The 13584-nt window shown below is 39.3% G+C and overlaps 1 protein-coding gene across 1 annotated transcript; it reads right to left on the bottom strand.

Annotated features, from left to right (window-relative positions):
• Window positions 1–439: 439 nt before the first annotated feature.
• Window positions 440–10339, bottom strand: LOC118802194 (H-2 class I histocompatibility antigen, Q9 alpha chain-like). Its single transcript, XM_036562681.1, has 8 exons — window positions 10273–10339; window positions 7618–7878; window positions 6215–6487; window positions 2309–2602; window positions 2134–2223; window positions 1538–1600; window positions 535–597; window positions 440–450 (listed from the first exon to the last, which is right to left on the bottom strand). The coding sequence occupies exons 1-8, from the start codon at window positions 10337–10339 to the stop codon at window positions 440–442; spliced, it is 1122 nt and encodes a 373-aa protein (XP_036418574.1).
• Between the last annotated feature and the right edge of the window lie 3245 nt (window positions 10340–13584).

The following is a 13584-nucleotide window of genomic DNA, read 5'->3' as shown; positions in this document are numbered from 1 at the left end:
TGGGGAAGCTTTCAGTCCTGTTTATCAGAGGGAGTCAGTTTTGGTGTAAGTGGTGGAGGATTCATATTTTTGAACAATACTGCCACCTTATGGCAACACCTGATAAAGAACAGCACGCTTGCCATCTACACTGACCCTCACTTCACTTTTTAGGAATTTTTTTTGATTATTAAAAATTATAATAATACAAATAAGAATGGCACGGTAAGAAACAAAACTGGGTCGCTCAACCTAATATTCCGTAGCTCAGGCTTTGGAGACACTAAGGTCAGCCCAGCTCTGTCTGTAGCTGATTGAGGGTGTGTGGGGCGAGTGAGTGATTTACAGCTTACACACTTTAAATAAAGAGTTCATGTTGAAATATGTTTCTCATAAAAAGGACGTTATAATACTGTTCAAAACTCTTTCATCTTCATCTTGGGTCTTGTTCTTCTTTTCTCTACTTCATCTCTGTAAAGACAAACATAAAGACAAACAGTGATTCAGAGGTGAAGGATGTCCTGGCATTCATACGGTCTCAGCTCTGGAACGGACCTGTAGACTCATAATCCACTGGAGAGAAGATCACCTTAGTTAACAGAGACTCATCTGAAGGTTCTGGAGGAGAGAGAGGGAGGAGGGGTTATGAAATCTGTGCTGATACCAATCATAATGTGTAATGCTACTAAAGAATGAAACATGATCTTTTAGATGAGTAATAATAGCCAATATTAGGAGAGACAGGGAGAAATCAGCAAAGCGTTTATGCGAAGCTGTGGCCAACATCTTGGAATAGTTCATCAAAATTTAGTGCAAAAACAAATGTAGAAATAACAGCTGCACCATATTCTAATAATAATAATAGTATCAAATAAGCATAAATCAGCACCTGACCAGCATAAACCAACATGATGTACGCTGCTCTCTTCCGCAGGGATGGCTTTGACATCGGCAGGTTTTCATGTTAGATGCGCTAATGAGCTAACAGAGCTAACATGTCAAGTTGGATGCTGATGATGACTCATGGTCTTTTTCACACAAGGTCTTTTCTCCTTGGAAGATGATATGGCAACACATAATTTGTCTGAGAAATCCATTCTCACTGTTTCTGGAACTAGCTAACATCAGCTAGAGTAGTTAGCCTAGTTAGCTAAAAATGCTCTAACTGCATTCTCAGTTGCAGTGAATAGAACAGCACTGGATGTATGACTACTGAACAGAGGACTCTAACCTTTGTTAAAGAGCGCTACGCTGAAAACCCGGATTAACTCCTACTATGCAGATGCTTTAAAAATGTAGTTTAACTCAAATTCTAATGGAGCGATTGCCCTTGAAGAGCCTATGAACCCTGCCAGTTGTGCTCACTAGTGCGTATTCACAAAGCTTCTGAAAGTAGGAGCGCTGATTTAGAATCAGATTTATGTTGTATTTACGATGATCTTACTGATAGGAACATATCCTAAATCAGCCCTCCTAACCTGTGAATATGGCCCACTTCTAGGATTGTGATTTCTTTGTGGAATGCTGCTCTACATACAGTCTCAGCTCTGGAACTGACCTGTAGACTCATAATCCACTGGAGAGAGGATCACCTTAGTTAACAGAGACTCATCCGAAGGTTCTGGAGGAGAGAGAGGGAGGTGGGGTTATGAAATCTGTGCTGATACCAATCATAACATGTAATCTCCACGTAAAATAGCAACTTTGGGATCATCTATGCTACATAGTATCATTAAAAGAGAATCCAGAGAAATCTCTGTATGCAAAGGACAAGGCTGAAAACCAGTGTTGGATGGCTGTGATCTTCAAGCCCTCAGGTGGAACAGACATGATTCTGTAGTGGAAATCACTGCATGGGCTCAAACACTTCTTTGTCTGTGAAAACAGTTAATCACTGCATCCACAAATGCAAGTTAAAACTCTACCATGCAAAGAAGAAACAGTATATAAACAGGATCCAGAAATGCTGCCGCCTTCTCTGGGCCTGAACTCATTTGAGAATACTGAGAATACTGCAACAACGGAAGATCTAACTATATATGCTACCTTCTGTGCCATTTGCTGACTCTTGTGTGATAATGGTCTGCTGCCAAATTTGATTGTATTGGTTGTGCATTCTGGGTGCGTATTAAGGTCGCATCAAGTTTTTCTTACCAGACCTTTCCTTCGTTATCCATAGAAAGAGAATAAGAACCACAGGTGCACTAATGATGATAACAGCTGCACTCCCGTATGAGACTTCACCTGAAACAGCAGCATGGTCAAATGTTTCAGTTAGATGATTTATAAATATACATCTTTAAAGCATTTTTCCTTTCAGATCTCCTACCTTGCAGGACTCTGCGATCAGACACCTGTAGCACCATCTCCTTCTCCAGACTGCTGTGCTGAATGATGCAGGTGTAGCTGTGTTTGTTCAGCTCCTCAGGTGAGACAGTCAGAACGCTCCTCCTCTGGAAGGTTCCATTCTGGTTGGGTAGCGTCTCTCTGAGCTCCACCTCCTCATGCAGATCCTCTCCATTCTTCTGCCAGGAGATCATCACTGCTTTGGGGAAGAAACCTGTAGCATGACACACCACTGGAGAAGAAGAGTCCTTCTGGAACAGAGACGCCTCAGGAGGGACTGGAGAGAGAGAGAAACATGACATTCAATCCACTCCTCCCACCCCACAACAGTGTTTCCTTTCAACATCATTAAATTTAATGCTGACAGCTGGTGAACTGAGCCTATCAGAATGTCAACTTGAAAGCAAACCCAATACCCATCTCCATTCACAGCTGCTACACAGAGCCAGACACTTTACATTTGTGTGGCTTTTTGCTCTGTTTTTTTCCTTTGTCAGGTACAAAATACACAACACAGATAATATGTAAACAAACTAGCTAGTCAGTTACTATCAGTCTGCATGTGCTTTAGATCAGTGGAAGTGGGACCGGAACCCACAGCAACAGGGAACCAATGAGAAACGTCTGTGGAAGTCAAATCACTCCTGTGATGCGTGAATGTAATATACTGCACTCATGTGTCAGAGAGAACAGCAGGAAAATGGTGCGAGGTTTCTTGCACAATACCAACCCTCCAGCTGTGGCCACAGTCCCCACAACCCTGAAGTGTTTGAGTGGGCTGCGGAGGACTATCAGTGGGACGAGAAAGACTGGGTGGTTCGAATGCTTCCCCTGTGTTCACAGCTGGCGTACATGGATCTGAAGAAAGCCATCCTCTGGCAGGTCAGCCGGACCTCCAAGCAGCACCGGTAGTGAGATGTTAGATTGGTCCTTCATGTCCATGCTATATGGCTCCTTTAGGAGATGGCTCCTAGCTGAAGAATGGGACTTGGAGGGACTTACTGATCGGGTAGTAATGCCGCAATTCATAGCCTACCTACCAGAAGTAACAGCTGATTGGGCACAGAACCACCACCCCGAAATCCTAAAGGAGGCCACCTCGCTGGCAAGGGCAGATACCACTAGTCAACCACTGCTGGTGCTGTAGGTTAGTTGCAAGGTCTCTGTAAGGGAGACGAAGTACACCACCATTGAGAAACAGTGTCTTGCCATCAGGTGGGTGGTCCTCACCCTCTGCTATTGCCTGTTGAGATGCACTTTCACTCTCTGTTTGGATCATACCCTGCTGCAGTGGCTCCACCGCATGAAAGCTGCCAGTGCTCAGATCACCTGCAGGTATCCGGCCTTGCCGCCCTTTAGGTTTGAGGTGGTTCACAGGCCTGGGGCTCTGATGATGGTGGCTGATTTCCTCTCCTGCCTTGGTTGGGGGTGTCAGCTGCTGGCCGGACAGCTGCCTGGCCTGAATCAGGTGGTGGGGGTATGTGGCAGCAGGGGCATGGTCAGACACTGTCTGTGAGGCAGAGGGCTAGTTTGAGTCAGGGAGCAGGCTGATTGGTAAGCACATGCACCTGTGGATAATTGTCTCTCTCCCTACTAATCCTTTTTTTTCTTCAGTAGAGGGAGAGCTGAGAAAGAGAGGCAGCAGAGAAACCTGACATCTCAACAACGAGCTTAGCATGAACGACAAGATGACAGACAGATGTTTTTGTTACAGATGACCGCTTTATCCTCCAAGACTAGGGTTTTTGTTTCACTGTGAATGATAAACTATCTCTGTGCCTCTAAGACTGCCTCTGCCGTACTCCTTACTCATTCACAACCGGGGTATCTCAAAATGTTTGTGATTGTGTTAACCAATTTTTATGTAATGACATGCATAGCTAGAATATATATATATATATATATATATATATATATATATATATATATATATATATATATATATATATATATATATATAACTACAATACCCCCACACCTCTCAAATCTCACTCCAACAAAAATGTAAAAGTTGGCAGCCCTGCTAGAATTTGTCTAGGTCCTTTTCACATTTCTGGGTTTATTCTGCTGGATGGACTCATTACTGGCTCTTTTCAGACAGTGGAGCAAAAAACCCTTTACTGAACTACTTTTTTCAAATTTTATTTCAATTCAATTTAATTTCAGTACATAATGCAGTAGCTTTTCCTGGCAGCTTAATGATTCTTGGCTATATTGTATTTACAACATATTGTTGCTGTCCAAAAAAGCTCTTTTTTGTGTTTTTTTTTTTATATATATGTTTTGAGCACAGTAACTGCCCTTTATGCTGTGTGAAAATTTCATGATCAGTGAACCAATAGAAATGCTTTAAAATAGCTTGGAATAAAATCTGCATAAAACTTAAACCACCTCTCCTGTGACGTAACCATTCTGGAGATATGTGTATGTGCTTCAGATGTGTAGGCTGAATATTAATGTAAAGTTTGGTGGTATTACTGTGAAAAATAAGATGATTAAAAAGAACAGTAAGTCAAGCAACTTACTTAATTGCTAATGGGTCAGTGTGCAGTGGATGGATGCCATGAGTGATAGTGATAGTAAATAATCAGTTGCTTTTCAGTGATGAATGTGACTGAGTGCTACTACCCCATCCCTGCTCACAATGTATCTAAGTAGCATGCGACTTTTTGTAGCTAACTGCAAATCTTTGTAGCTAATAGCTGTAGCCGCTACAGTTTTACTGAATGTAGCTAGTAGCTGTAGCGCCTACTAATTCTTTTAGCTCATCTATAACCGCTTTTCTCGCATCTCAGGAAACTTCTCCATGAGTTTCTTGTAAAATGTCTCTCACTGTTCGACTTTTTACGAGGCTGAAGTCGCTTCTCATTCACCAGCTTCTCATACGAATGGTCCCAATCCACCTTAACTGGTGCCTGAGGCGCTAGATTGTACAGCTGCGCTATTTAAGGTGGAACGGGACAATTTGAACGAGAAGCAGGAGAATGAGAAGCGACTTCAGCTTGGTGAGTTGTTGGAGATTAAACATATCAGGAAACCAGCTGGAGTGATTATAAATGCAAATAAGTCAGTTCGTCTCAAATCTCTCTCTTTGCCACTTTCATTGTCTGCGTTGCTGTGTGACCAGCAGTCTGTCCGTCAGTCTTCAGCGTTAAAGGGTGAATTAGCAGTTCTGCGTTAACTCCAGTGTTTAAGACCATTTATTGTGAAAACTGTTAGAACTGTGTGTTATAATGATTTTACAGTATAGGAGGATTATTATATTATTTTACCTAAAAGTCTAGTTCTGCTGTGGAGCCGCAGCAGCTCTGCAGCAGTGGAGAGATTATTCAGGCCTGATTCACCCCAGACAGAGCCAGCGTCATGTCTGTACAGATCTGGCTGAAATGTTTAAATTGGAGCAGTTTTATTTCAGCAGTTGACAATGCTTTGCACAAATTCTCTGGTTTATATTCAGTTTTTTTGTTGATTTTTGTTAGGAAAAACCTGGAATGACTGACTCTTTACTTTGCCTTTAGTCTAAACGTTTGCTGGATATCAGGCCTTCGGCTGTGTAAGTTTGATCGTTGGTTACACTTAAACTGACTTTTTGGTGATCTTCTTGTATATTTGCAGCTTTTCAATTGTCTGTTTCTTTCTGGCTCATGATTTAATGCAGTGTCTTGTTCACACTGTCAGTTGGGCTTGTTTGGTGTGTCAGGTGGAGATTCACAAACATTCTGACAATCACGCTTTGAAAGGAGCTAAAAAGTAGCCACTACTTTTTTTCTAATAAAGTTGCTAAATTGTAGCAGCTACAAATTTTGGGAAAGTAGCTACTAATTTTTCAGTAGCTACCCCAACCCTGAGTGAGAGTGAACAGTTACAGTAACAGAACATTTTACCTTACCTTTCCTCTCCACGGTGGATCTGCCATCACCTGTATACTTCTCTAACAAATTGATACAGTCATTGTCCAGGTAGTTCTTCATCTGAGGAGCCCAGGCTTCACTGTCCCACCTCTCTTTTGTGATAACAGCTTTAGCGTTGGCTGCAGTCCAGGTGAGAGTGTTCAGATCCAGACTGATGAAGTCTTCCCCGTCATTACCGTACTGATCATATCCGCTTTTGGTCCCATTATCATCCAGTTCACAGCCGTACATCCACTGCACTGTGTGAACTCCTGCAGAGAGACATGAACACTTCATATTGACACAAAATTAAATACTGCAGTCTGATCGCCATTCAGCTCCATTATCTACAGACACAGCACTGCGGTCTGATCTCCATTCAGCTACATTATCTACAGATACAGCACTGCAATCTGATCTCTATTCAGCTTCATTACCTACAGATACAGCACTGCAGTCTGATCTCCATTCAGCTCCATTACCAACTGAAACCGCACTGCAGTCTGATCTCCATTCAGCTCCATTATCTGCTGATACAGCACGGCAGTCTGATCTCTTTTTAGCTCCAAGTCTGATCTCCATTCAGCTCCATTATCTACAGATACGACACTGCAGTCTGATCTCCATTTAGCTTCATCATCTGTTGATGCAGCACTGCAGTCTGATCTCCATTCAGCTCCATTATCTACAGATACGACACTGCAGTCTGATCTCCATTTAGCTTCATCATCTGTTGATGCAGCACTGCAGTCTGATCTCCATTCAGCTCCATTATCTACAGATACAGCACTGCAGTCTGATCTCCATTCAGCTGTCAACTGAGCTCTAGTATCTACCACCACAACAGGCTTGCTCAATTTGCAGGCCTTCAGACCCTTGTAATTCAACATTTCACACAGATTTAAAGATTTCTGCTACAAAATAAAAGCTTTAAAAGGTAAGCTTTAAGAAGTTTAACACAAACTGTATTTCTGTGCAAATATTATATTTGTCTCTGTATTTGTATTATTGCGTCTTTTTCCATGACTGGTTGATTTAAACTGGTTGTTTTAAACTTCTTAGCTATTATTCAGTGGATTTGGGTATTTTCAGGCCTGTAATTATATTTTATAGCCATTATCTGATTTATGAAGGTCCTCACAGTTTTGTCTCATTTCATTTCTGAGTCTTTCCATGTTGATGAATGGACGTTCATTCATTAACTGGCAAGTTTTCACTCCAGAGTCATAGTGTATTTCAGAGATCCAGTGTAGCTGCATACATGTATTACTATTTCTCTATAAAAAGCTTATTACTTTATTAAAAAAATAAATAAATAAAGTAAAGCAATAAACTATGAGACACCATACTTTACAGTGATCATGGATGAGGGGACAAAAGCTCTGTGTGTGTTCATGTTCACCTTCACTCTGGTTGAGGCGCTGCTTTAGATTATCCACACTGGTTCTGAAGTTCTCCTCATGACGCTGACTAATCTGGGTCTCTTTGTTCCAGTAATCTTCATCCTCAACCTCCTTTATCCAGCCTGTCTTGGGGATCATCTTCCTGATGTTACTGTCATAGTACACAATCTGCTCTCCATCCACCAGACCCACCACAGAGAACTCTGGGAAGCTTATTCCTGGAGTTACTGCAGTGTAGAGGTATTGCAGAGAGTGAGTGGCTGTCAGGATGAAAAAACAAAAGACTAATTGTAATCACAATGTTGTTTTCTGATTCCTAATATTTTTCGATGATGCTCAAGGCTATGATTGTAAAAGGAATATGTTTTCAATGATAATCGATCGTAATTTATATCATTCAAAATTATTCTCACAAACCTCCTAAATCAGTTTTCAGCTAATATGGAAAAGGTTCAGTGTAAATCCTAAAGTTGAGGTTCATTAACTGAACTGAGTAAAGACAATTTAAATAAGGCAAACATATCAAGTGTCATGAAACAGTTTCTTACTCTTAAAGTTCATGAAACTGATGACCGTTAGTTTGAGTTTTGATTTATTAGAAGTTAATTAGCTGTTATTTACTGGTTATTTACAAATAAAGTTTTTTTTTTTAATGTTATCCTCATGCTGAGAAGTGCCACCGCTTAAAGTTGATCTAAAATTGTCTTGTTTCCTGATGACATTACTGGGTATAGCATATACAAAGAGAAAAGCAAAGGCCCCAAACCTGAAACTTGTGGGTTACATCTATATTTATATTTATTTGTATTTATATAAATACATATATAACCCACAAGTCATCAGGAAACAAGACAATTTTAGATCAACTATTTTAGATCAGGTGGTGGCAGTTGTGGGGCCTACAGCGGGGTGGGGGTGTTGGGGGTTGGCACTGCAACAGTATTAACTGCTTATGTTTTTCTAATTTCTCCATTTGTGTTTTCTTTTGATTTTATGAAATGAATGCTATTCCGATAGCATTAGAATTATTGGCAACACTTTCTATGAATGTCACGTTTGTAAGCATCTATAAACACATTTAAAACATGTTATAATGCCTTCATATGGCATTATAAACATGATTATAAACATTTACAAAAATGAATTACACTTTATAGCCATGTTTATTATACATTATGAATTGTTAATATAATGCATTATAAGTAGTGTTAATAACATGTTATAATGTCAGTGCCAAAGAAGTCAGTCCCAGCTTGGAGAGCGTAAAGTAAAGACAAATACCAAGCTAACGGTGGTGTACATTACCTTTCCCACATTGGGTAAAGCACTGATGGCAGCACTAGTTTAAACTCTGACATTTGAAGCCTGTAATGTGCTTTACTGTGAATGTTTTAGTGTTTCAGTAAATCCTTCAGTAAATACTTCAACTTGAAGCCTCACTCTGAACACTGGAGGAGGCTTTAGTACAGTACGCTTCACTTTACTTAGAGCAGATAAATACAACTTATGAGCTCTTATAATTTGTTATGAACAGTACTTATAATGTCTTATGTTAACAATTCATAATGCATAATAAGCATGGCTATAACATGTAATGCATTTTTATAAATATTCATAGCCATGTTTATAATGCCTTATGAATGCATTATAACATGTTATGAATGTGTTTATAGATGCTTACAAAGGTGACATTCATAGAAAGTGTTACCAAATTATCTTCTATTGTATTGACTGCATTTTTTTTTCAGTCCTTCTTTTCCTCAGTTCCATTTACATTAGATTGATTAGTTGATTAGACTGATTATTTTATTCTCATCTGATTTCTACACATTACAGGTGTTTCATTCTGCTATGTAACTTCATTATATTCACTGTTATATAGACAATTTTGGTTACTAGTCTCTTTCATCCCAGGACTAATGCCATTTTAATGTTCTCTATTGATGTAAATGCTGAAATGGTTAAACTGGTGCAGTGCTGAATGTAAACATGGCCTCAGATACTCTGATGAAGTAAAGACACGTTCATCTGTTACATTCCATTGCCTCCCAATCAAAGCAGTGTAGAACCAAAGCTGTGTTGTTTGAAGCAAAGAGTTGAAGTAGTTATTATTCAGTAACTACAGGGACTTCAGTGCAAACTGGCTGAGCTATTCTTACATTATAGTGTGTAATAAAACTTTGGAGCTGCCATTTAAGGGGTTAAAAGTCTGATCTTTTGGAAAGCATTAACAAAGTTATGAGCTCCGACACGCAGAATACTGCACTATATTTTACTTAATGCCACATATTAATACACATAAATTAATACCACAATATCTATATATGGTATTTATATTTTACATTTACGTCGCTGCTGTCGGAAGAAAACCTCGTATCTCCATTTTTGTAGTTTTTCAGTTTGTCATAATTTGAAAATGTCTGTTGCCCTTTACATTATGTGTAAATTTCATGATGAATGGCCCAAAATTACTGAGAAAAAATTCTAGTTCCATTGACTTAAATTAAAAGTAAAGTAGGTTTTTCTCTTCTCCTGTAAAGTTACCATTTTGGAGATGCGAGGTTTTCTTCCGACAACAGTGAAATATTACGTGCATTACATATATTAAATATAGATATTTTGCCTAAGAAATTGTTTACATAAAGTAAACTCACCTGCTGATGCCAGATGAACACTGAGTGTGAGAAAAAGGAGAGACTTCATGATTTTCTGCATGTTCATGCAGATTTCACAGCTCTCTGCTCCAACCAGTAAAGCATTAGCATGTCTTAGATGTACAGGAAGAGGGTCACTTCCCTCCTTCGCAGCCACACAGTACTGAATACTTGAACTAGCAGTGAGGTAAATGAAGTAAACCACAAACATTCATCTTAACACTAAGAATTGAAACTGGCCAAAGGGAAAAGGGCATCAGTTACACTGAAAAATAAACAGCAAGTCATTAATAAGAGGATTACGTATGTGGTCAGTTACATCATAATCCAGTCCAGCTGCTTGATTTGGACAAAAACAATTCAAATGTCGTGAAAGCAGCGGCACAGTATGTTCAACTGACTTTTTTTTTAAGAACAATCCTAATAAATAAAAAATTCCTATTAAATAACTACAGTGACAGTGTGTTTACATGCACTTAATAATCTGATAACTGCAGAAAATCAGATTCTGTCAGTAATCTGATCAATGTGTTTACATGCACTTGAGTAATCAGATAATGGGGAAACTTCAGTTCTGCATGACTCTGCATGAATCTGTTTTCACATATGCTCAGACTGAGAAATGCGAAAGAAATCAGAGTAAGAGTTTACATGCACTGAGAAATCTGATTACTGAGCTAAAATCCAGCCTCTTTATTGGATTTCTTAATCTGATTTCTAGACCTCACTCCGATCTAAGAAATCAGAGTGTGCTGTTTACATGACCATTTGAATAATCAGATAACTGCAGAAATCTGATTATGATTGGATTATTGAGTGCATGTAACATTGTAACTATTTTGTTCAACCATTATTTTACTGTCTTACCCCAAAAGCCGACGTGTGTGTCTGGTTTGCACCTGCTTGTTTAATGTGACTTGCATCTGGATTGTAATCTGATGACCAAACCAACCGCATGCATTCACACTTGTTAGTCAAGTGTGTCCACATTTATGCTTTATGGTGGGTCAAATCATCTCATATACCACAACCAATCCTGTGTTTTTTTTCTTTGTTTTCATGTTGTTTTTTATTAAAAATCACAATTAAGTCAGTGTTTACAAGAAGACAAACCATGTCTCATGAACCATGAACAACAGGTCTTTCCCCATTCAAAGAAATGTGAGCCTGTATTTGTACTGGAAACAGCTGCCCTGCAGCATCGCCGAGATGGCCGTTGAGTGGACAGACTTTCCGATAATGACTCTGAAATAACTTCACAGTTGAACTGAAGGAGCAGATACACCTTTGTTTAGTGGTGGAGGTCTAGTGGGCGGAGTCTTCCCCAAATGCAGAACAGCAGTGTTGGAAGGGGTTTTGCTTGTGAAACGTTTTGAGTTTTCCATGTGTCGAGTATGTTTACACCATTCTGTATGGATAACGTCCATCCAGACATAATGCTGATGCTCACTGGTGCACATCCTGCATATTTTATGGCTTTGTTCATTTTGTTAACATTTCTATCATGAAAATAAATTAAAAACACATCTGACTTCAAACTGAAAGCATTACAATCTAAATTCTGGTTTTATGCAACAGGGAGACACAGAATGAACTTGAAATAATAGTCCTACCTATTTCATGTTATTGTCTCATCTGACTTTTTGATTGTTTTTGTAGCAGCTTGGTTTGGTCTTGTGGTCTTTATGCTTATGATGATGCTGTTAAAAGAAGGAGTCTGTTGTTTACTTTGCTGACTTTTACTGCACGTTTCTCTGGGCTATATTTAATGGAGTATGTAATACAGGATATTATTAGCTGGCCGCTCTTGTTTTTCAGGCCCGTTGGCTGGTCCTTGAAATGCATAGGGTTATTAGAGTTTTTAGGTGGTGTTGTATCTCAATCTCTCTCTCTTTCTCTCTCTCTCTCTCTCGCGCTCTCTCTCTCTCTCTCTCTCTCTCTCTCTCTCTCTCTCTCGCTCTCTCTCTATATATATATATACACATAGAGAGAGAGACCTCAATCTCTCTTTTGCTTGCTCGCTCACTTGCTCGCTGAGTAGTCGTAGCTCATGTGCGTGTGTTGGAAGCTAGACATTAAAGGTAGCCTACAAGCACGTGGGCGGTTCTTGTGTATACTAGGAGATGTGTGAAGATGCAGATAACTTGCCAGGAGCTTTGGCCAAATTGGAGTTAAACACTAACTTCCATGAAGTGATGCCTGTTTTCAATAAATCTAGACTCAATAAATCAAGTCATGTTAATTTCATCAAACTGCATTGTCATTATAATATAGACATTGTTATGAAATGTCTTTACTGCCATACATAAGCAACATACCTTTGTTTTTAAGCTAATGTAACTGCATATTGTACTGCATATTTGGCCTAAGCAATTGTTTATATGACTGAAGTGAACTTACCTGCTGATACCAGGTGAACACTAGTAAAAGGAGATCCACTGGTGCTGTCGTATGACATAAACTGAAAGCATCAGAGGAAAAAACAATTCGGACATGAGCAACAGCAGCGCTGTGTGATCACGGTGGCTTTTGTACACTTGTGCAATGCGTTTACATCCTGTTACAAGTTTTAGAGGTTATTCATTTTGAGGCAAAAGGGGCACGGGCTCAGGAGTATTTCACTGTTGTCAGAACAAAACCTTGCATCTCCATTGTTGATGTTTTTCAGTTTTTGATATATTTTGAAAATGCCTCTTGTTTTTCACATTGTGCGTAAATTTCATGATGAATGGACCAAAAGAAACGGCCCGAAATGACTTGTAAAAAATTCTGGTTCCATTGACTTACATTAAAAGCAAAGTCTGTTTTTTCCTCCTCCTTTAAAGTTACCATTCTGGAGATATGAAGTTTTCTCCTGACAGCAGTGATTTGTTTCTGCTGAAACGAGGGATATTAATAGGGAGTTTCTCCTCCTCTGCTGCAGTAACAGCCTCTACTTTTCTGGGAAGACTTTACACTACATGTTGGAACATTGCTGTGAGGATCTGATTGCATTCAGCCACAAACAGTGCTTTTCTATGGAGATTATATCAGCTGTGTTCGCACAACTGCTTACACTTGCACCTGATTTCACTCATTAGATGGACTGTCTGGACACTTTTGGACATTTTGGATATTTTAAGCAACACATACGAGGTGAACGAAAGAATGAATTCTGTCATCATTTAAAATGGAGGTTTATATTGCCTTTAGAGTGAGGAGCGATTCAAACGTCAACGTTTTCTAAGCAATGATTTTAAACATTTTCTTTGTTTTTGTTAAGCTATTAGTAATTATTATTTTTTAATTAATATGTGGCCGTCTATATTCTTA

Source organism: Colossoma macropomum, unplaced genomic scaffold, assembly GCF_904425465.1.
Source record: "Colossoma macropomum unplaced genomic scaffold, Colossoma_macropomum, whole genome shotgun sequence".
NCBI lineage: Eukaryota > Metazoa > Chordata > Actinopteri > Characiformes > Serrasalmidae > Colossoma > Colossoma macropomum.
Note: the sequence above shows the minus strand (reverse complement) of the source record. Positions and strands in the feature narration are given on the sequence as shown.